Here is a 20,862-nt window from a genome sequence, read left to right as displayed (position 1 = left end):
GCCACCTCTTTTCAAGTGACCACTACAGCAATAGGACTTGTAACTAGGCAGCAGCTTGCATTACTTTATATTAAAACCCAGCAACTCTCCCCACCAGGAGGACATGCATTCTTTTTCATCTCTCTTTAGGCATAGGGAAAACAAAACCTGCTTTGAAAATGTTGAATCTGCAAACTCTTACAGCAGTGTATTGCTGGCAAGACTGGCTTAGGTGTTCACCAAAAGTAAGCTCCTCACTGAATAGACTGCCTAAACAGATGTATAAAGAATGTTTAATTTCTTTATGTCTTTCCTTCCAAGTGAGGCATTGTATGAAAAACATCCAAGCATCTGCTGAAGTCCACAGGTTCCCAGCTGCCCAGCCACTCCCATCCAATCCTTTTTGCTCCTCTGAACCAAGTCAAATACTTGCATAGCATTTGCCAAGTACCAGCACCCTGTACATACTGACACAGTGCAAAAGAAACAAAAATACCAAATAAAGATGGTTTGATTATTTCTTTAACGATTTTGGTTAATTTGGCTTTAAAAAAAAGGAAAACAGAGTAAAAGGGACCGTCAAAACTATGAAAACAGGGTCAGTTCACATTAGGAGAGTTAGCTGACACCACTAAGGGAATAACAGCAACCAACCTGAAAATTCAGTTGTGAAAGTCATCACAACATCAGTGGAAGCAATCAGCACTGCCCTAGGAAGTGAAAACTGTTCTTTAGCTTTACAGAGTGCTGTAACTCCAGAGCAAAAATCTCCATAAAGAACAACCTTCCCAACAACCTTCCTGCACCGTGAATTTATTCACTGTATGTGAGCCACTCCCATCGCCTCTCACCACACTCCCCTCTCCACCACTGCACCCTTCCACAGCAAGAGAGCGGAGTAGGTCCTATTTCCCTCCCCTCAGCTGCCCAGCTTACCCCTTTCACTGCTGCTGCTGTCTGCTAGCCCCCATGGCCCTTCCAGCTTCAGTGCCCAAACCCAGATAGTGAACTGGAGTGAACCTGTAAGGAACAAGTACTGCACTTCCCAAATTAGCCAGAGGGGTTAGTGGGGGAGTATCATCCAGCAGGTAATTTGAAGTCAGGTTCTCCAAATTACGCTCCCATTTGATCTTGGGCAAAGTACCTTTCTTCTCTTTCTCTCTTCTCACTCTCCCTTTCCTTATTGTGGTGGTGTATCTAACATGTACTCTCCTGGGAGAAGAGGCTACCACTTGCTAGATTTGCAGATGGTCCTTGGTGCTTAGAGACTCCAAGCATCCAACTTGCCTTCTATTTTAAATAACGCTTTTGGCTCCTCAGATCTCTGCAGTACAGCTACCTGTTTCTTCACTACCTTTTAATGATGAAAATAAATTGGCCACTATGGGGCAAGTTCTCCAACTGGCTGGATACCTCCAGGATTATTTCCAAGTAGTTTGAGGTTTTCTGCTCTCCAGAGAAGGTGCAGAACCATTGTTTCCACACATCTGCCTCTCAGATGGCTGCAACATAATCTTCCGCACACAACGCCTATAATGTTCAGCTATCCCAGTGGCAATTAATGGCCTGTTGGTCTGCATGGATGTGCAGCATCCACATACCACAGACAAAAGATGGTGCTACAGCAATGTCTTGCAAAACCTCAAAAGGCAATTAAGCTTCAGAAATCTCCCCAGCAGATGGATGGGTCAGGAGCTAGGCTTTACCTGGTCAGCACTGGAAGGCTGCATGTCACGCTTCCAATACTGCACACCTCTACAGATCTATGGCCACCTTCACAGTAGCCCCAGTACTTGCCACACCTCCCCTTTCCAGCTAGATGTCTTTGTAACTCCTCCCTGAGCAGGACAAGAGCAGCAATTGATGCTGCTTCACCACAAACCTGCTCAGCACACATCTAAACGCTGCATGAGCCAATGTCACAGGCACAGAGCTAGTACCCACCACAACTACTGCTGCCAAAGGTGAGGCTAGCAAACAAAGGAAATGGCACAAAGTCCATGTCATTGCTAGAACAAGAGAATGCAGCACAGTAAATGACTCCTCAGAACTCAAGGACCACCTTCAGTCCTCAGTTTGTGAATTAGTGGTGTGCTGCTCATAAATACATATTCAGACGAAATTACATCTCAAAACCACACTAGGAAAGTATGCAATATGTACACGAGCTGTATGAGGAGGGACTCAAGCCTTGTTTGAAACATGCCCTGCACAAGTGAGTTCAAGATCAAGAGTGTCCCAAAAGATGGCTAGGCTCCCAGCCAGATAAAAACATGTGAGGAGAATGGAGGAGGGGAAAGAGGCATTTTTAAAACCAATTAATTGAAAGGAGGAGGAGAAATTCTGGTCTCAGACACTGCACAATTTGGGCCTGTTGGGCAGTTCTAAGTCAGTCACCTTTGTCTGACATGCCCGTTTTGCCACGCCACAGTGTTGCAAATACCCTATTGGTTCGGCTTCCTGACAGAGCTTAGTGCAAAATCAATGAGGCTGACTATCTCCGTAGCTGTTTGCTAGAGAGGGGCACAAGATGACAGCCTTTTGCAGTAAGGAAAGTTTGTCAGTGTGCAGGTGCTTAGCAGAATGACAGTTCTGGAGCTCTCCAGGCTTATGGGCATGGCAGGCAAACAAAACAGCTACCCAGGAAAGGTACTACAGCACTCATATTCTGGGGAGTGGCTGTGTTTGAATGAACACATGCACATGACTATCAAAGATAACTACTCACACACTGTGTTTTAATCACCTAAGCAAGCTTTTGTAGGATGCCATAGAAACAGCATTCTCCCTTTGTTTGCCAGGCCACATGCTCAGAAACACAAAACCTTGTACAAAACCTTATGCTGCTCCCAGCACAGTGCTCACTTCCAGCACACTAGCTGTTTTGCCAGCATGTCTAGCTAAGGAGACTCTGTCCCAAAAGGCACAGCTTCTTTACAGATCCCTTTATTTCACAGCACAGGGAAGGACCCTGTTTAATTTTATTTTTATTATAAACAAGGAAGTGGCAAGAGATAAGCTCATAGTAATAAATACACTATGAAGATAAGGGCAAAAAACTGTGAAGAGCTGATCTCTGCAGCAAGCAAACAGCCTAGAAGGACTGGGAGACCTCTGCAGGCTCCACAGGGAAGTCCTTCACCTCACTGAGGACTGACAGGAGTGGCTGAACTTGTTCTCGGCACCCCACATGCATTAGTTTAATCTGTATTAAAGCCCTGTAAAGGGATGTCTCCACACGCTGTGGCAATGTTAACCCCTTCAACCATGCCTGCAGCTTTTAGCCAACCTTAAGATATATTTTTTGGTCTTTTGTGGAAAATAATGACCCATCCCAAATACACATATCTCAACACCTACTGTCCTGCTTTTCTCTTTTCAGCTCAGTACACAGCAGCAGCAAACTCTACGGCAAGCTCGCTTGTAAACAGAATGAAAAAAATACTGTGGCTATCTTCCAACACCTGCACAGCAGCTGAACAAAACAGGTTAAGGAAACAGGTTACAAGAGTGCATTTTCAGAACACAGAAATTCTCCTTCCTCAAAAAAGGTATTCACGTTTGCAAACATCTCAGGCAGAGATGTTCTTGTAGGGCACGCAGCAAGCACTGACAAATGACTTGTACCTTTGAAAAAAAGCAACAGAAAAGTGTTGGATGAGCACCTTAGAGGTGTTAACTGCTATTGTGCTACAGGTGGGTTCTGTGGGAGGTTCTTCAGCCACTGTTAATAATTAATTACTTTCCCTTGCTCATTTTGCCTCCAAAATCCCAGAACTCCACCATGCTGAGTCTCTTCTGTAAAAAAGCTATTTTGAAGAGACCTACACTTCTGGCAGCAGTGAGCACAGCAATGGGACTAGTTCCTGGTACTGCAGAAAAGCTGTGAAACAGTTAAGCTATAAGGTACTTGGCACCATTGCAGCCAGTCTAAACCCCAAAAGTTTTCTTCATCTGTCAATTTCTGTTTTTCTTATGAGTGCTAGTATCACTGCACTTCACACAACTGCTTTGCACTCAGGAGGTCTTCACAGTTACAACTTGCAACTACAAGCTGCTCAGCATGAAATCATAGTGCTAGAGAGCATATCGCACTCTAATACTGCTTGTTGACTTTCTTCTGTATGGAGGAAAGACTTCACTCAATTAACTGCATTTAAACAGTGTGAGTAGGAAGAGTACAACTGAACTTCACTACTAGGATCAAACTGGCACACCTTGGGTACACACTGTGATGGGGTGACTGGGTCCTGGGCACAATCAAGCTTAAGGAATCCCACGGTTAGAGTCAGCTGTACACAGAGCTGTTTCTTGTCTTTTCCTCTCTACGGTTGTATCATGCAAGGTTTTTTATCAAGCTGTGTGCTAGTTTGAAGCAAGCTAGAATGTTTTGGTAACAGAACTAGATAACGGGCAGTGAAATGAAAAACAATTGATGTCAACTTCTCTCACAGTCACGCTGAGAACTTTGGGAAGAAGAAAGACTTTTTCTCCATTTTGTTTCTCACTCTTGCTTTTGCCTTAGACCTGGTCACATCTCATTAACCCTGCTCCTACTAACCTTGCTCCCTAACCTCTTGGCTGCACCTCTCTTCTTCCTGAGAACTGGGGTAAGGTTGAGAGGGACCGGGGGGAGGTGTTGGGGTGGTTTGAGAGCCCCTCCTGGGGACTCAGGTTTCTGGGAGGGGAGTTGTGCTTTTGTATTGTTTATCCTTTGTGTATTTCTGTATATAATTGTATATAACTGTATATATTGTAAATAGCTGCTTGTAAATTCTGCTAGCTGTAAATAAATTGCTTCATCTATATTCCCAGGGTCCGTCTGAGTTAGCTGGGGCAAATTCAAAAGTGTGGGGGGGCGGGGTAACCCCCAAACCATCACAAGCTGTCAAACTGGTTTGAAGTCTTACTGAGACTTTGGATATGCAAGACCAGCTGCCACCATCTCCCTGGGGTTTGTTGTGTCTAAGCAAAGTGGAACAGTTGAACTGAGAGCCACAGTTGAAGGGAGACAACACTGAAAACAATCTCACTTCTGAAAGCTCAGAGACTCTCACTGAGGGGAGAGACTGCAGCCCCTGACTTGGAAGCAATGGCATCCCAGCACTGCAGTTCCTCATAAAATTTCTTTGGTTGCCTGAAAGGGAACAAAACCCTACCTCATTGCTTCTATTTTTCATTTTGCTTCCTTTCATGAAAAGCTGCATATCACTGTCTTGCAGGTGTAAGGGAGAGTGGAATGTAATTTGCTTCACCCTAGACAGAGGTGCAATGCAGTAGGGTGCACCTTCATGACAGGAGATTGGTTTGGCCTCGCACTCTGCTCCTCAGCACCAGCTGGACTGGTGACTTGCTTCTTACGGGTTTGAAACTACACCCTCTGAAAAAGCACATGAACTGGTATTAAACACAGAATGACTTTGGTATTTCTTACTATTAGCAGTGCAAGGAACAGAACTCCCTTCCTTTTCTGTGGGGAAATTGGGCCAAAAAACATTACACTTAAATCCTGTCCTAGCCAAACTAGGATATGTATTGACCTTTAATATCCACATATTAATGGTGTTTCTGTAGGCAAATACAGATGTTGCATGTGAAATTAACCCATCAGATGCTGAGGATACAGCTGATGAAAACAGAGTTCTATCTCTAGGCTTCTAGGTGTGCTCCTGTTCTGCATCCCTTCCACAGAGAGGACACAACAAATACCTCACTCTGTGGGAAGCAATGTATCTCTTCAAACAAAAGTAACAGCAGGTGTACTTGCCCTTGTCAACCAAGAGCTCTTTGGGATACAGCATCTGTATCATAGCATACATGCCTACATATTGTATATATATATTGGTATATGCATGCATCCACAAACTTTTAGGCATCTGCTTTTCAGGCTCCAAAATAACTGACTTACTGGAAAACCTAACCCAAAAGGCAGGTTTTAACCCTGAACAGGCTACCCATCCATAACTGGAGCCATTCTACTACATGCACACAGGCACTCTTTCAATACCCTTTTGATTTCTAAATTCCTTTGTTAAATTAAGAAAATATTTCAAACAGCTGCATTGCTTTTCTGTAGGTGTCCAGTCCACTTCTGGCACCTGCAAAATAAACCATAGAGATGGAGGCACAGGGTCATCAGTTACAAAGCCCTGAGCACAACCTCTTCCAGTGCAGTGCTTGAGACAGGAAAAGCATCATTTGCTGAAACATCACTTGAGATGGCGCACTGCAGACACCTGACTCAGTCAGATCAACAAGACTTCCTGTATCCCATACAAAGCTGGCAGAGATGTCTTAATATTGACAAGCATAAACTGCATGCCTGGGCTTTTGTTATTTTTTTATGGACTGAATAGTCAGCATTTCCTAAAGAAACAGCAGAGACTTCAGGCCTGACAGGGAAGCTTTGTATGCCTTCTTTTTAATAGTTGCTTTTTAACTTCCAGGTAAACTTCCCATTTGGATTTGCCATTCTCCTAACAGTTTTAGTGTTCAAAGGTTTAGTTCAGGAAAATCAGATAAAGAAATTATGAAAAATACAAAAATTACTTTTTACCTGTGTCAAACTGAACAAAACAGAAGAAAAAAGTAAAACAAGGTTAGTTTTTCAAAGCAGGAAAGGAACAGAAGTCAAGATTGGTTTAAAAGCAGATCCTTAGGCAGGCAGACAGAGATGTATCAAAGACAACAAAGCCATGATGATTTCTATCCTCTTAAGAGCTACCTCATAGTTGGGATTTTTAATTTGTTTCTTGGTTTTGTTTTGTTTTTAAGATGCCATTGCCTTTGAAGATAAATATTAACACTAAAAATATTAATGCAGTAGCACAAACCTGTGTTTCCTTGGATGTCCTTTCCCTTGGTTAATGCCAGGTAAGAGAGGAGAGCACAGTTATTGTCCTGACCAGGTGCAGGTGGCTGCTGCAGGTAGGTGCCCGTGAAGACCATTCCCCAGTTCACATGGCTGATATCAGAGCGTGATCTGTGGTGTCCTGGCTTGAACGTGGAGGCTTCCTCGTTTTGCACCAGGATGTCGTTCACCGAGCGAGGCCTGTTTCTTCTCCGCTGGCAGATATTGAAGATGTTAAAAGCTGCTGTCTCCCCTTCCCCTGCCCAACCAAGGTTGTCAGCAGCTGTTGCCCTCTGCATCACGCGCTGGTCTTTGGCAGGGAATGCTGTCTGAGCTTTGGTTTCCAATAGGCCATTTTTGCAATGGTCCCAGAGGAGGCTACTTTTGGCTAACGTGGCGACGTTCCTCAAATTCCTGCTCTCTGTTATCTGATCAAATACCTCATGCCCAACCAGTTCAGGGACCTCCTGTACACCATAAACCTCAGAAGGCTGCACAATCTTTTCAAGTTTAGTATCAAAACTATTGAAAAACTCTTCAGTCACCTCCAAGGCAGGGCTAATGTCATCAACTTCAAGAGCCTCCATGTCCTGTGTCAGTGGTGAGCCTGAGGCGTCACAATGCATTAAGATATGACATCAATATCCAGAGAAAGAGCAGCTTCACACACGTCCTCGTTACACTATTAACTTAGAAATGGTGGAGCAAATACATTCACCAACTACAATCTTAAATGATAGAAAGGAAGCAAATCAACTTGTCTTCAGATGGGATATTTAACATCCATTCATCAAGCGAGCTACAGTCCCTCTGTGCAATAAGCTCATATGATGGAGAGTACCTGTAAAGCAAAGCAAAACATAAAGTCAGTAAGGGCCTTTTCCTAGATAAATGTGTTTAATTAAATCACTCCTCTCACAGTCACATTCCCCTTGAGTTTACCTTCTCCTTACTCTGACACTGAGATCATTGTGCATGAAGAACCCATCTGGGGTTTCTGTTGTTCACTATGTGTGAACTCTGTGTACCGCAGAGAGCAGGATAAAGGGGAAATGAAGTGATAACATGTATTATCCAGCTTTAGAAAGTTGCACTGAGAAGTGGTAATGATCAGCATCACAAATGCCTACAGAATCACCTAGCGAATGCTTAATACAGGTCTCCATGGGGCTGGAAGAAGAAGCCAAGAAACAAAGGGTTAGATAAATAAGCCAACCAACCTGAAATAGTATGCATTTTTCTACCAGACCTCTTGCACCCCAAATTTTAGAGAAGACCAACATGAGTTTTACAGCAGCTACTTTGCCTGCTTCTCCGCATAAACAGTGCCATGGTAGTTACCTAATAGCAATGCTATTAGGCTGTTGCAGAGTGCTGCTCTCTAGAATATCACTGGGAACCTAAGTAAAACCACATGACAAACTAGGTCCCAGAATGACAACACATCCTAGCAGCAAAACCAATACCATATCCTGCACCACCCCAAATCTGCAGATCTTTATGTCCAAGCTGTTTACTCACTGGGCAACACATCAGAATAGCAAAAGGTTTTAAGGCTAGAACTACTGAAAAGGACTACTGACCCACCTGAGCTCACACCAGTGAGGAGGAAGAGGAGTTTCTACACCTCGTGGTGCAATAAGGATGTGTCTCATTGCTGACTGTCACACCAAGTCTGATGCCTTCTAACCTCTCCCCTCTTGAAGCTCCATGCACAATGCTCCCAAGCTTGAGGAGAGTGCACGGCAGGTACGTCTAAATTGGGAGGGAACTGGTCAAACGTGTGCAAGCTCCTGGGACCTGGTGACTGGATTTGTGCTAGTGGGAGAACAGCTCTCACAGATGTTAGGAGAAATCACAGAACCTAGAGCTTGCACATGCAGAACAGCCCAAAGTCAGAGACCACATGAGCTCAAGTCCTAGAAGCAGCAGGGTTATACTGGCTCAGAACTCTGCCTAGATTAATATGCTCTTAACAGAACTAATTAGCCTGGGTAGGGCTGATAATTAGCAGTTCATTGGCTTATGAATGATGGTGAAGTGCTACCAGGACCCATGAAGATTTACACTTATTAGGAAAAAAAAAATCTATTAACCAACATCAAACACAGATAATACTTCTATTTAAGTTTCTCCTTTTTTTAATCCAGAACAGTCTAGTTGCCTAGCTACTATTAGCAAAGTCATTCAAAATAGGCACCCTTTCCTATAGCAAGCCCGAGGGAGAAAGGAGGCCAGCAGCCCCCCAAGAATGGGGCACAGAATCCTGTAGCACAAACCAACTTCTGCCATCGTCCACTGGCTTCCTCCCATCTTGGCTTCAGTTCTGGCCAACCATGACACAGTTATGTTCAAAGGCAGCAGCTCATCTTTCTCCTAACAGATCAACAGTTCAGACCACGATCTCTACAAACACACTCCAAGCAAGTAACTTTCAAAACCAATAAATAATCACATACATAACTTGGGCAGTTTCAAGCCTTTACATAGGGATCTTTCTCCCTTTATCTCTTTGAAAGAATTCACTTCACTAGCCTCATAGTGAACCAGGACAAGGATTAGCTTCTGTAAGTAAACACAGAGTAAGATACTGAAGGCAAAACCAGAAATGGAACCAGAAGGCTGAACGAAACAGATTTGGAGTGGATTCAAAGAAGAACAGTGTGAGAATAGGCTCTTTGTAAAGATGTAGAACTGTGTCAGTTGACTGTGACAGGAAATAAAGTCATCCTGAGCACATCTGCATTGCCAACTTCCAGCAGCATGGAGTTCACACTTGATGCTCAGTCCCGCAAGCAACTGCAGAACTGCATGGTGCTCCCTTGTACCTTAGAGCCTGGAAGCTCCAGGAACAGGCTAAGCAACATGATATAGTGCAACCTAGGCACTCATTCTATATCCTTCTATGGCATGTCTTTAATGCAAGAGCGATGGCACTAAGTGCCTCATCCAGTCTTTTCTTGAACACCTCCAGGGGCAGCAACTCCACCACCTCCCCGGGCAGCCCATTCCAATGGCAAATCACTCTCTCTGGGAAGAACTTCAGCCTATACCTCCCCTGGCACAACCTGAGACTGTCCCCTTGATCTGTTGCTGGTTGCCTGGCAGAAGAGACCAACCCCCACCTGGCTCCAACCTCCCTTCAGGTAGTTGTAGACAGCAATAAGGTCACCCCTGAGCCTCCTCTTCTCCAGGCTAAACAACCCCAGCTCCCTCAGCCTCTCCTCATACGGTTTGTGTTCCAGGCCTCTCACCAGCTTTGTTGCCCTTCTCTGGACACATTACAGTGTCTCAACATCTCTCTTGAATTGAGGAATCCAGAACTGGTACTAGATGCAATGCTGCTCTGTTCTTTAAATTCTTTCAATCATTAGGAAGGGCAGAAAGCAGGGGGGAAATCTGACACATTAAATATGCTCATTTATAAACGCTGGAGGCTTCATGTGGCTGTATGTTTCTCTGAATCCTGTGAGACTGGAACCATCCAGTGTCATGCAGGCAGGTGTGGTGATGCTGAACTACCAACTGACGTCATATCCAGCAAGATGCTGAATCACAAGGTCATGAGAAGATGACAGGCTCCTGAATCACATAGTTCACACATTGCAGCCTTTGTACCTTCCAAACAAGTCTGTTTGACCTGCCCAATAATGGTGTGAAAGGTGACCTTAATGGTGGCAGGCTCTCTCTTCCTACACCACCAAGAACCTCCTTAAATCAAAGAGTTATGTCAGTAATTCCCATTAGCACTGGGAATCTGCAATCAAACATCCTCCACCTATAAAAATATATATAAAAGTGGCACCTTTCAGTTTGGTTTCTTAATGAAACAGGGTTTGCCACCATCCTATTTCCAGTTATTCTCCTTCTTTTTCTTTTGAGCCACACAGGGAACTTCAACTAGATATGATAAAGCAAAGATACAGTTCTTGAACTGCTGCTCAACACTGGAAAGGAAACAGGTCTAATTTCACCCTCCTGCTAACAAAGAAGCAGGCATAATTCAACCCCTTATCCTTTCTAGAAGGGCAGTGCTACCACATGGGGCTCTCTAAATTAGTCACACAAGTGGTTAGTGTGAGATGTATTTGAAAACACTGGGAAACAGAGGGGGAAAGCAGGAAGGAGGCATTACATAACTTTGTAAGTAGTCTTGTTGGTTTTGTTGCTCTCAGGACCTCCTCTTCAGTACAGAAGTAATAGAGATGTATAAAACAACGAGTGATACACAACAGATAAACAGGGACTTCCTCTTTTCTCCTGTGTCTGGAGAGAGAATTAGAAAGGAACAACCAATGATGTTCACAAGCAATATGTCCACAAGGAAATGCATACATGAGAGAAGTTCTCAGCCAGCAAAAGATGGGAAAGAATGGGCAACAATGTTAAAAGTGCCCAAGTCTCATTGATTCGTAATGACTCCCAGGCTCAAACTCTTGGCAAATCAAAGATTTGGGCATTTCTGAGAATTTTCTCTCAAGAGCACGGGAGGAGTTTCAAAAGTTATGAATATACAAATAGAAAGCAGGGATGCCTCAGCCATTGGAAAGCTTGTCCTATCCTCTTGTCAGCCCCCTGGAACCTTCTGTGGGAATCAGCTCTTATCTTGGGCTGCATATTAGCTGTAGGGTGAGACTCCAATGCCAACAGGGAAAACAAAGATATTCTTTCAACTGGGTAACAATTTGGTAGCAGAGTAAATTCCAGTGGCTGCAGAGACTTTTATTTCTGCGTATTGCAGGCCTGGACCTCTAAAACCCACTTTATAGAATGTGACAAGCCCCCATGCGAACATGAGATCATCTGAAGAGAAGATGGATGTAAAAGCCTCTTTGAATACAATCTACTAGGGCTGGAGCAGCTAGCACCTAATGAGCTTTTCTGCCTGTCAGTTAGAGCAACCTCAGTCCGTAATCTAGATGTCTTCCAGTGGTACCTTGAACAATCACAGCCTACAAGCTTTGCAGCTACAAGGACTTCTGACTAGGTCTGTGGGTCACATCAGACAGGCATTGCCCAGAATCTAAATGGGACACATTTGGGTCAATGACAGTTCCTGAAAACCAGGCTCTGCATGCAGAAACCCTGAAAACCCACAAAACTGAAGACTTAGGTGCTGTCTCTTAATTAAGAGGTTGAACTGTATTTGTCAGGTGGACACACCCAAATGGGCAGAAGCTTCAGAGATGTCTGACTATCAGACACAAAGTCTTTCTCACTGCCTACGAGCTTCTATATACCACTGGCACAGAATGCCTGCAGAACGAGTTGAAAAACTGGCAGTGGCAGCACACTGTGAGGCACTGCAGAGAGACCTCTTGCCAGCATCTCCACGCTGATGTGATCGTTTATGCTGTTCAGCCTGGAGAAAATGTGGCTCTGGGGAGATCTTGCAGTGGCCTTCCCATACCTGAAGGGGGCCTACAAGAATGCTGGAAAAGGACTTTTTAAGGGCTTATTGTGATAGAATGAGAAAGAATGGATTTAAGCTTGAGGAGAGTAAATTTAGACTTGGATATTAGAAAGAAATTCTTTACAGTAAGGGTGGTGAGACATTGGAACAGGATGCCCAAGGAGGTCTTGGATGTCCCCTCCCTGGAAGTGTTCAAGGCCAGGTTGGGCAAGGCCTTGAGCAACCTGGTCCGGTGGAACGTGTCCCTGCTCATGGCAGGGGGATTGGAACTAGATGATCTTTAAGGTCCCTTCCAACTCAAACTATTCTATTTACATTCTATTCTATTTATAGTGTTGCAAAGTCTACTCAGCAAGTATTCTTCACCTTGTTCTGACTAGAAGCTCTTTCAAAGCATGGTGGCATATAGGTCTCTCTCCCAGCCAGAAGCCCCCTCCCTTTTCACAGCATCACAGTATCACAGTATCACCAAGGTTGGAAGAGACCTCACAGATCATCAAGTCCAACCCTTTACCACAGTGCCCAAGGCTAGACCATGGCACCAAGTGCCAATCCAACCTTGCCTTGAACTGCCCCAGGGACGACGACTCCACCACCTCCCCAGGCAGCCCATTCCAGTGCCCAATGACTCTCTCAGTGAAGAACTTTCTCCTCACCTCGAGCCGAAATTTCCCCTGGCGCAGCCTGAGGCTGTGTCCTCTCGTTCTGGAGCTGGCCACCTGAGAGAAGAGAGCAACCTCCCCCTGGCCACAACCACCCCTCAGGTAGTTGTAGACAGCAATAAGGTCACCCCTGAGCCTCCTCTTCTCCAGGCTAAACAATCCCAGCTCCCTCAGCTTCTCCTCGTAGGGCTTGTGCTCAAGGCCTCTCACCAACCTCGTCGCCCTTCTCTGGACACGCTCGAGCATCTCAGTGTCCTTCCTAAACTGGGGGGCCCAGAACTGAACGCAGTACTCGAGGTGTGGTCTGACCAGTGCAGAGTACAGGGGCAGAATGACCTCCCTGCTCCTGCTGACCACACCATTCCTGATGCAGGCCAGGATGCCATTGGCTCTCTTGGCCACCTGGGCACACTGCTGGCTCATGTTCAGGCGGGTATCAATCAGTACCCCCAGATCCCTCTCTGTCTGGCTGCTCTCCAGCCACTCCGACCCCAGCCTGTATCTCTGCATGGGGTTGTTGTGGCCAAAGTGCAGCATCCTGCACTTCGAGCTATTGAATACCATCCCATTGGCCTCTGCCCATCTGTCCAGGCGGTCAAGGTCCCGCTGCAGAGCCCTTCTGCCCTCCAACTCAGTCACATCTGCCTCCAGCTTAGTGTCATCTTCAAACTTGCTGATGACTGACTCCATGCCCTCATCCAGATCATCTATGAAGATGTTAAAGAGGATGGGGCCCAGCACTGATCCCTGAGGGACACCACTAGTGACAGCCGCCAGCTGGATGTGGCACCATTCACCACCACTCTCTGGGTCCGGCCCTCCAGCCAGTTCCTAACCCAGCACAGAGTGTTGCCATCCAAGCCGTGGGCTGACAGCTTAGCCAGCAGTTTGCTGTGGGGGACAGTGTCAAAGGCCTTGCTGAAGTCCAGATAGACCACATCCACAGGCCTCCCCACATCCACCAAGCAGGTCACCTGATCATAGAAGGAGATCAGGTTAGAAAGGCAGGATCTGCCCTTCCTAAACCCATGCTGGCTGGACCTGAGATCTTTGCCATCCCTCAGGTGCGCAGTTATTGGCCCCAAGAGAACCTGCTCCATCAGTTTCCCTGGCACTGAGGTCAGGCTGACGGGTCTGTAGTTCCCAGGTTCCTCCATCCGACCCTTCTTGTGGATGGGGACCACGTTGGCCATTTTCGCTGTAGAAAAGCACAGTTTCATAGCTGCTGGAACCGAAGCCTCAGCATATGCCCCCAGTTAGGTCCACTGTACTGTCTACCATCCACATATAACCAAAGAGCAGTCCTGGTGTAAAACTTTTACACTCCTAGTGGTCATAATCCCACACAACCAGTGGTCAGCTCTCTGAGCAGTGACTGAAAGCTACACTCCTACTTGCCTTTCCTACTCAATTTGGAGAGGCATCTCTCTATGTGCTAACTAGGAATTTATGGGCAATGGTTTTAAACTGGAGCAGGGTCGGAAGTTCCTCACAATGAGTGTTAAAATACTAGAACAGGTCTCATTAAGGGATGTGGTTGAGGCCCCATCCCTGCAATCATTCAGGATCAGATTTGATGTGGCTGTGGGTAGCCTGACCTAGTTGGAAGTGTTCCTGCCCACTGCAGGAAGGTTGGATGAAACGACCTTTGAGGGTCCCTTCCAACCCAGTGCAATCTGTGAATCTGTGAATTTCATAAGGGATGATGGCAGAGACTGAAGATCAGCTAGGACACCACCACTGTGCAACCTATCACGTTTTCTTCTGTCTTGGCTGTATTTTGTCTCCTTGGCACAAGGCAAGCTTTCTCCCTAAGTGATTCCAAAACCCCAGGTGATCAATTGCTGTATACACCAAGTGAGAAACACAGCACACAGGCTTGATAGATTAATCATTTAAATGTCTGGGTGAAATTTACAGCACCTCACAAAGCAGATAGAGCTGAAAGAAACCTTTCATGTGGAACAAGGAATCACAGTTTCAAAGAGGTCTCCATATAGTAGTCAATGTTTGTTTCAACATGGTCCAAACAATTGTCTTTAGATCACATTTTCAGAGCTCCTCTTCAAAAGCCTCTTTCCCCAACACACAATTTAGAAATCAATTGCTTAAAATTTTCAGACACTCTTGACTTTAAAGTGTCTTACAGAAATATGTTCTGACTGATATTCCTGCACAAAACCATTGGTCACATCCAAGAAAAGCTCCCAAAACCTAAAGAAAAAGGTCTTCTGGTCAGCAATGCATGGCTGTAGGACCAGGCACTACAAATGACAACTGTGAATGTAAGCAGAACCACTTCCACGCTGCTAACCCACCTGTTTGCTATAGTCTCGTTGCCCTTAAGGATGAAAATAACTGCCATATCCTGTCTGCTAGACCCAGGGAGACACGAAGAGCAGAAACAGTTGCAATTAACTTGATGCCTTACTGCAATCAAGCTAAAAGAAAGCAGTGATCTCTTCCAGACTCCAGAAAACAAAACAAAACCAACCAAGCCATACCAACCAAACAAAACAACACAATCCCTCGAGACACAACCAAGAAAAGATTAAAATGAAGAAAGTGGTAAACCAAGAGGGACAAAGAATGTCATATTCTGTGAGGGAAAGCAAACCCTTAGCAAAGAGACATGAGTCTTGCTCTGTGAAGCATAGATTTTCCTCAGCTGCTGCCATGACCCAGCACCTTCAACAAGGAAGCTCCCCAGGCATCTTGTCTGTACAGGGAACTAACACATCACAGCTACAGAACAGCTCATCCAATGATGAGCACACAGTAATGAATAATAAACAGTAGTTATGTGTACACTAGCTTTGATTTTAACTGCACTTTGGAAACAATAATTAAAATGCAAGAAACCCTAAGCTGAAAAGTGCACAACAGCCAGAACAAAGCAGGCCCAGAGACCAAGGAGGACCCAGCAGTAAAGAAGGATGATCACAGAAAGCCTTTCTCTTCTAGAAACTGTCTGCTGTACAGCTCACCCAAGATGTTTATCGCTGGTCAGGCCACACCTTGAGTACTCTGTCCAGTTCTGGGCTCCTCAATTCAAGAGAGATGTTGAGGTACAGGAACGTGTCCAGAGAAGGGCGACAAAGCTGGTGAGGGGCCTGGAATACAAGCCCTATGAGGAGAGGCTGAGGGACCTGGAGTTGTTTAGCCTGGAGAAGTGGAGGCTTGGGGTGCCCTCACTGCTGTCTACAACTACCTGAAGGGAGGTTGTAGCCAGGTGGGGGTTGGTCTCTTCTCCCAGGCAACCAGCAATAGAACAAGGGAAAGCAGTTTCAAGTTGTGCCAGGGGAGGTATAGGCTGGATGTTAGGAGGAAGTTCTTCCCAGAGAGAGTGATTTCCCATTGGAATGGGCTGCCCAGGGAGGTGGTGGAGGCACCGTCCCGGGAGGTGTTCAAGAAAAGACTGGGCGAGGCTTTTAGTGCCATGGTCTAGTTGACTGGATGGAGCTGGGTGCTAGGTTGGACTGGATGACCTTGGAGGTCTCTTCCAACCTGGTTGCTTCTATGATACTATGACTCCTTTGCTTTGCAGCCATACGACAAACATCCACTCTGGTGGGAAAGCATCACCAAGTAATGAGGGGCTGCATCACTTCCCATGGATGAGTAACCATCTGAAATCTCAATTGCTGGACTGGGACTCCGAAAGGGATAAAGGATCCTGGGCAAGGAGGAATTAGTTGACAGTGATGCTCCACCCAGGCTACAGGCAAGCCAAACCCATCAGCATGCAGGCACCTTCACAGGTTACATCAAGACTAAAATACAGGCTACCCCGTTGTGCATGTTGCCTGTTGGCTGGCTGATCTCACAGGGAAGAACATCAGGCATAGGGGAACAGAAGCTCTCCTGAGTCCTAGCACCACTCATATAGATCATCCAGATCCAAGCATGTCAAACTCACAATTCATGTACAAAACTCACGTGGACAAAGGAAGCAGTGATTTAGCCTGAGGTGCTGATGTGTGGTCTTAAACATATCTGTAATTTCAAATAACAACCCCAGGGAAGGTGAACGATTTCTATGCTTGGGTTCATTTGCTTTGTTTGTAGAGTTTTGTCTAACGTTGTTTGACTTGCATTTTACATGTCACCCTAGGCTACAAGATCTCCTATCTGTTCTGATAGGCAGACAAGTATCACAAAACAGCATGTTACCTCCCAAGTTCAACACAGACTGTAGAGACTGTTAGGGAACTGAGTATCAGAGGTGCAGGATGAACTTCCTCCAGTACTAGAGGAAAATGATTCAACTAGACACTTAAGATAACAACAAACAACATGACTCAATCTAATACTTCTAATTTTATCTGTAGCCATCTTACCTCCTGAGAGGATGTAGGGGAAATCTATATGCCAGGTGAGACAAGTTTGGGCTTTTTTAACCAACATTTTTGGTTCATGTAAACTGAAAGTTTAGAAGCATTTCCTCACTCCACACTTTCTTAGAACTACATTGAAAAGAGAGAGCCCTTAAAAGACTGGTTTGATTTTTTTAAATTAATGATCAGAAATTAAGACACTTCCACTTGGAGCTGAAATTAAAGGTACATTCTTGGGGACGTTGCTTCTCCATAACTCATTTTCAGAGACTGTTGGAAATCAAGCTGCTGAGGTTTCAGATGTTGTGTTCACCCTGCTGCACCCTGAGGTGGCTGCACTTAAGCAACAGAGGACATACAGAAAGGGAGCTGTCAGATGAAGACACTCCTCTTCTTATAACTAGGACTCAGAATGCAGAAGATACTTTGGGACCTTTCTAGATGAAGCACCAGCTGGTGTAAATAGCAATATAATAACCTCTATGCCGAGGGTAAGAAATGACATCTTCCATAAGAAGATGGGAGCCTTTTCTCCCTGAGATCATAACACAGCTGTAAGAAAATATACCAAACATCCAAATCTGCCTGCCACTCAGCCAAGTAGCCCTGATCTTGCCACTCCTCCCTCTAACCACAGTAGCCAAAGAGCTCAGACAAGCTGTTCTGAAGTGAGACATGGATTTCTGAAATTATTAGTGGCTGAATGCTGATACTGATGGAAAGGTAGTGTTTAATAACAAACTCACTTCAAGTCTCAAGCTAAGCCATCCTTTTTCAAACAGTCGGGACCATGATGGTTTGACGTGTTAATTATTAGGAGAGGAGGGGCAGGAGAATAAAAGGAAGCACTGCTCCAAGCAATACTGAAGGTAGCGAACTACCACAGCAACCCAAACCCTCACGACCTGGCAGCCCTCCCCCCCCAAGAGCTAACCCCACAGACTGGCTGTAACCATAGGTACTGCTACAGACACATGCACCTACTCTGCACAAACACTTGCTGCTTTCTAAACGTAACTGTATCTTTATTACAGGAGATCTTAGTAGAAGCCCAGTAAAAACCTCAAAACATCTGATGAAATGTAAATGTTAACGCATGATGTGACTCTGGTTTGATAACGTTCTATAGGAATGATGTATGCAGCTACTGTAGACTCCCATGCTTCATTCCACTATGTGGAATGCCCTGCTTCACATTTCAATTTCTGATCTTTAATCCCAAATTTCATTCACTAATTTTGCATAAATTAGCCTCTGAAGTTGCGAGATTAAATCTACCACTGTTCATGGGCACTAGTCCTGCTAAGACTCAGATGCTTTCCTATTCTGCCCTGCTGCGACTTTTTGTAGTCCCTTAGTGCGATTATGCAGTGCTTAAAATTAGATTGGTCTGTAAATCTTTGCCAGCTTAGGGCCATAAATGCATGTTTGCTGAACAGAAAAGAGATTAGGAGCAAGCCATCATTCCTTACACAAGCCTGACCTGCACTTTCTTCCTTCATTTCACCGCGCAGTGCCAGTGACCCGGGCACTCCTGCTGATGCTCTAGCTAGCACACGTTCCCACGTAACAGAGTGTCCCTGTCGGGCCTATCTGATTCCCAAATGTCTAAGTCCACTGACTGATCTGTGTGCTTGCTCCCTAACGCAAGCGGTTCTGCTGCACTGTAAGCAAACCAGGGCATTATGTCACGCTCCAGCCTGTCACAACAGAGCGCGACGCCCGCACACGGTGCCACACAGGCTGAAGTTTGATCCCACCGGTGGGGAGCTGCCCAAATTCCTGCGGAGCGCGGGGTTAAACGAAGGCACAGGGCCTTTCTGTGCACACGGGGACGGGTCTTTCCAGATGGACACATGACTGCAGACGTCTGTGCTATAAATGCAAACACGGCCGCGCCCGGCTCCTCACACTTCGCCCGCCTGTGCACTCGGCGGGCAAGCACCACGGCAAGGCTGCGAGAAACCCGGCCCGGCTGCCCGCCTCGGAGGACTCGGAGAATCTCACAGACCCCTCAAGCCCCGCATCGACCACGGACCAAAGCGGGTATTTACCTGGCGCCCGGGGGCCGCGCTCCGCCTGTGCTCCGAGGAGGGACTGGCCGCGGCCCGGCCCGGCCCAGCCCAGCGTAGCGCGGAGCCGCCGGCGTGCAGGCACAGCGCGGCGCTGCTCCTCCTCGCCGCCGCGTTGCTGCCGGGCGGCGGGCCCGCGTCCTGCCGCAAAGCCGTCCCGGTCGCCGCGGGAAACGGCTCCGCGGCACCAAGGTTCCTGCTAGCGCCGCCCGCCCCGCCGGCAGCCCCGGCGCTCGGGATGCTGGGGCAGAGGTGGCCGAGCCACGCCAGCAGCTGGCAGGACCTCTCCGGCCTTGCGCCAGCGCTGGTGATGGCGGAGGAGCGGCTTGGCCTGTCCCAGCTTCTTGTTTCCCCTAAAAAAAAAAAAAAAAGGAAATCACTTCAAGTTTTCCTACATAAATGTGAGGGGTAAAATTGCACCTGTCCCTGTTTAAATCGGCTGAGATTCTCAGGGACCGGCTACGTGACTTCGGGAGGGATGAAAACCACAAAATCCTAACCGGATTTTTAACTCTTATCGCGGTGAGAGCTGCAGGGAGCAGCAGTGAGAGCTGCAGGGAGCAGCAGGATGTATCAATCCATATAGTGAGAGCTGCAGGGAGCAGCAGGATGTATCAATCCATACAGCCTCAGGGCAGCAAAAAAAATCTTTGGCACAACCTGTTACCTAAAGCCGGGAAAGGGGGCAAGACAATTACAGATGGCTTATTCCATAGGTATGTAGCATGGCACCCCACCCAACAATGCAACCTTCTAGCAAGAAATACCCATGTGCAGATTAGGGATGCACCTGAATTTTAACGTCTGGAGCACACAGGCTACTCTCTGTAGCACTACGTACCTGTTGGACGTCCCGAGGCTGTGCTGTTGCACTGACCCTGTCCCAGGGAAGTCAGCGGTGCTGAAAGAGAGTTAGCGCCAAAATGTGGCACTAAAACTGAGTCCATACATTCACAATCCACAGCAAAAGGCAGGTGATAGGTTAACTTCCATCAATATTTTTCTCTTCTCATCTTCACATGCCAACCATTACTGCAAAATGTGACTGACACAATTAAAGTTGTGTTTGTTTGGGTTACCTCATTTCACTGACAGCAGGGATGAAAAAGATTTGGCATAAAAACATACCAGCTTGTCTGACTGAAAATTAATTAATCTGAGCCTTAACAAATCATGTATTACTAGAGCACCACATACTTCAAGTCCTTCTCATAAGAAGAAATGCCTTCTTCACTGAGTCAAAGATTGTTTTATTCTAATTCAACCGTATGCACCACAGTCTCCCAAAGGACCAGGCAGTATCATCACTTGCCACATTATTTATCACCATCCAGCCTTTCCTCAAATAGTACCGAGATATTTATCACTCGGGCTTCTCAGAAGGAAAGAGGCCCTGTAGGACTCTGGGGTCTGGTGACGCTTAAGAACTTTGCCTTTCTGCCAACTCTGAACTATGAGTTCCCCTTCCAGGCCCAGCATGCTCATGCAGGAGGCAGAGGGGATGCTACTTTGTCACCTGTGGGGACACAAGCATCAGGACTGGAGAGCA

The 20,862-nt window shown here is 46.2% G+C and overlaps 1 protein-coding gene across 2 annotated transcripts in view; it reads right to left on the bottom strand.

Moving 5' to 3' along the window:
• Positions 1 to 19,413, bottom strand: part of PLEKHM3 (pleckstrin homology domain containing M3) — a 95,257-nt gene extending 75,844 nt beyond the window's left edge. For both annotated transcript variants that reach the window (XM_064160962.1, XM_064160971.1), the window contains exons 1-2: positions 19,296 to 19,413; positions 6,813 to 7,670 (exon numbers count right to left, since the gene is read on the bottom strand). In XM_064160962.1, coding sequence (XP_064017032.1) covers positions 6,813 to 7,455 — 643 coding nt within the window. In that variant the 5' untranslated portion in view covers positions 7,456 to 7,670; positions 19,296 to 19,413. The remainder of the gene's footprint in view (positions 1 to 6,812; positions 7,671 to 19,295) is intronic.
• Between the last annotated feature and the right edge of the window lie 1,449 nt (positions 19,414 to 20,862).

This window comes from Pogoniulus pusillus, chromosome 2 (assembly GCF_015220805.1).
Source record: "Pogoniulus pusillus isolate bPogPus1 chromosome 2, bPogPus1.pri, whole genome shotgun sequence".
Lineage (NCBI taxonomy): Eukaryota > Metazoa > Chordata > Aves > Piciformes > Lybiidae > Pogoniulus > Pogoniulus pusillus.
Note: the sequence above shows the minus strand (reverse complement) of the source record. Positions and strands in the feature narration are given on the sequence as shown.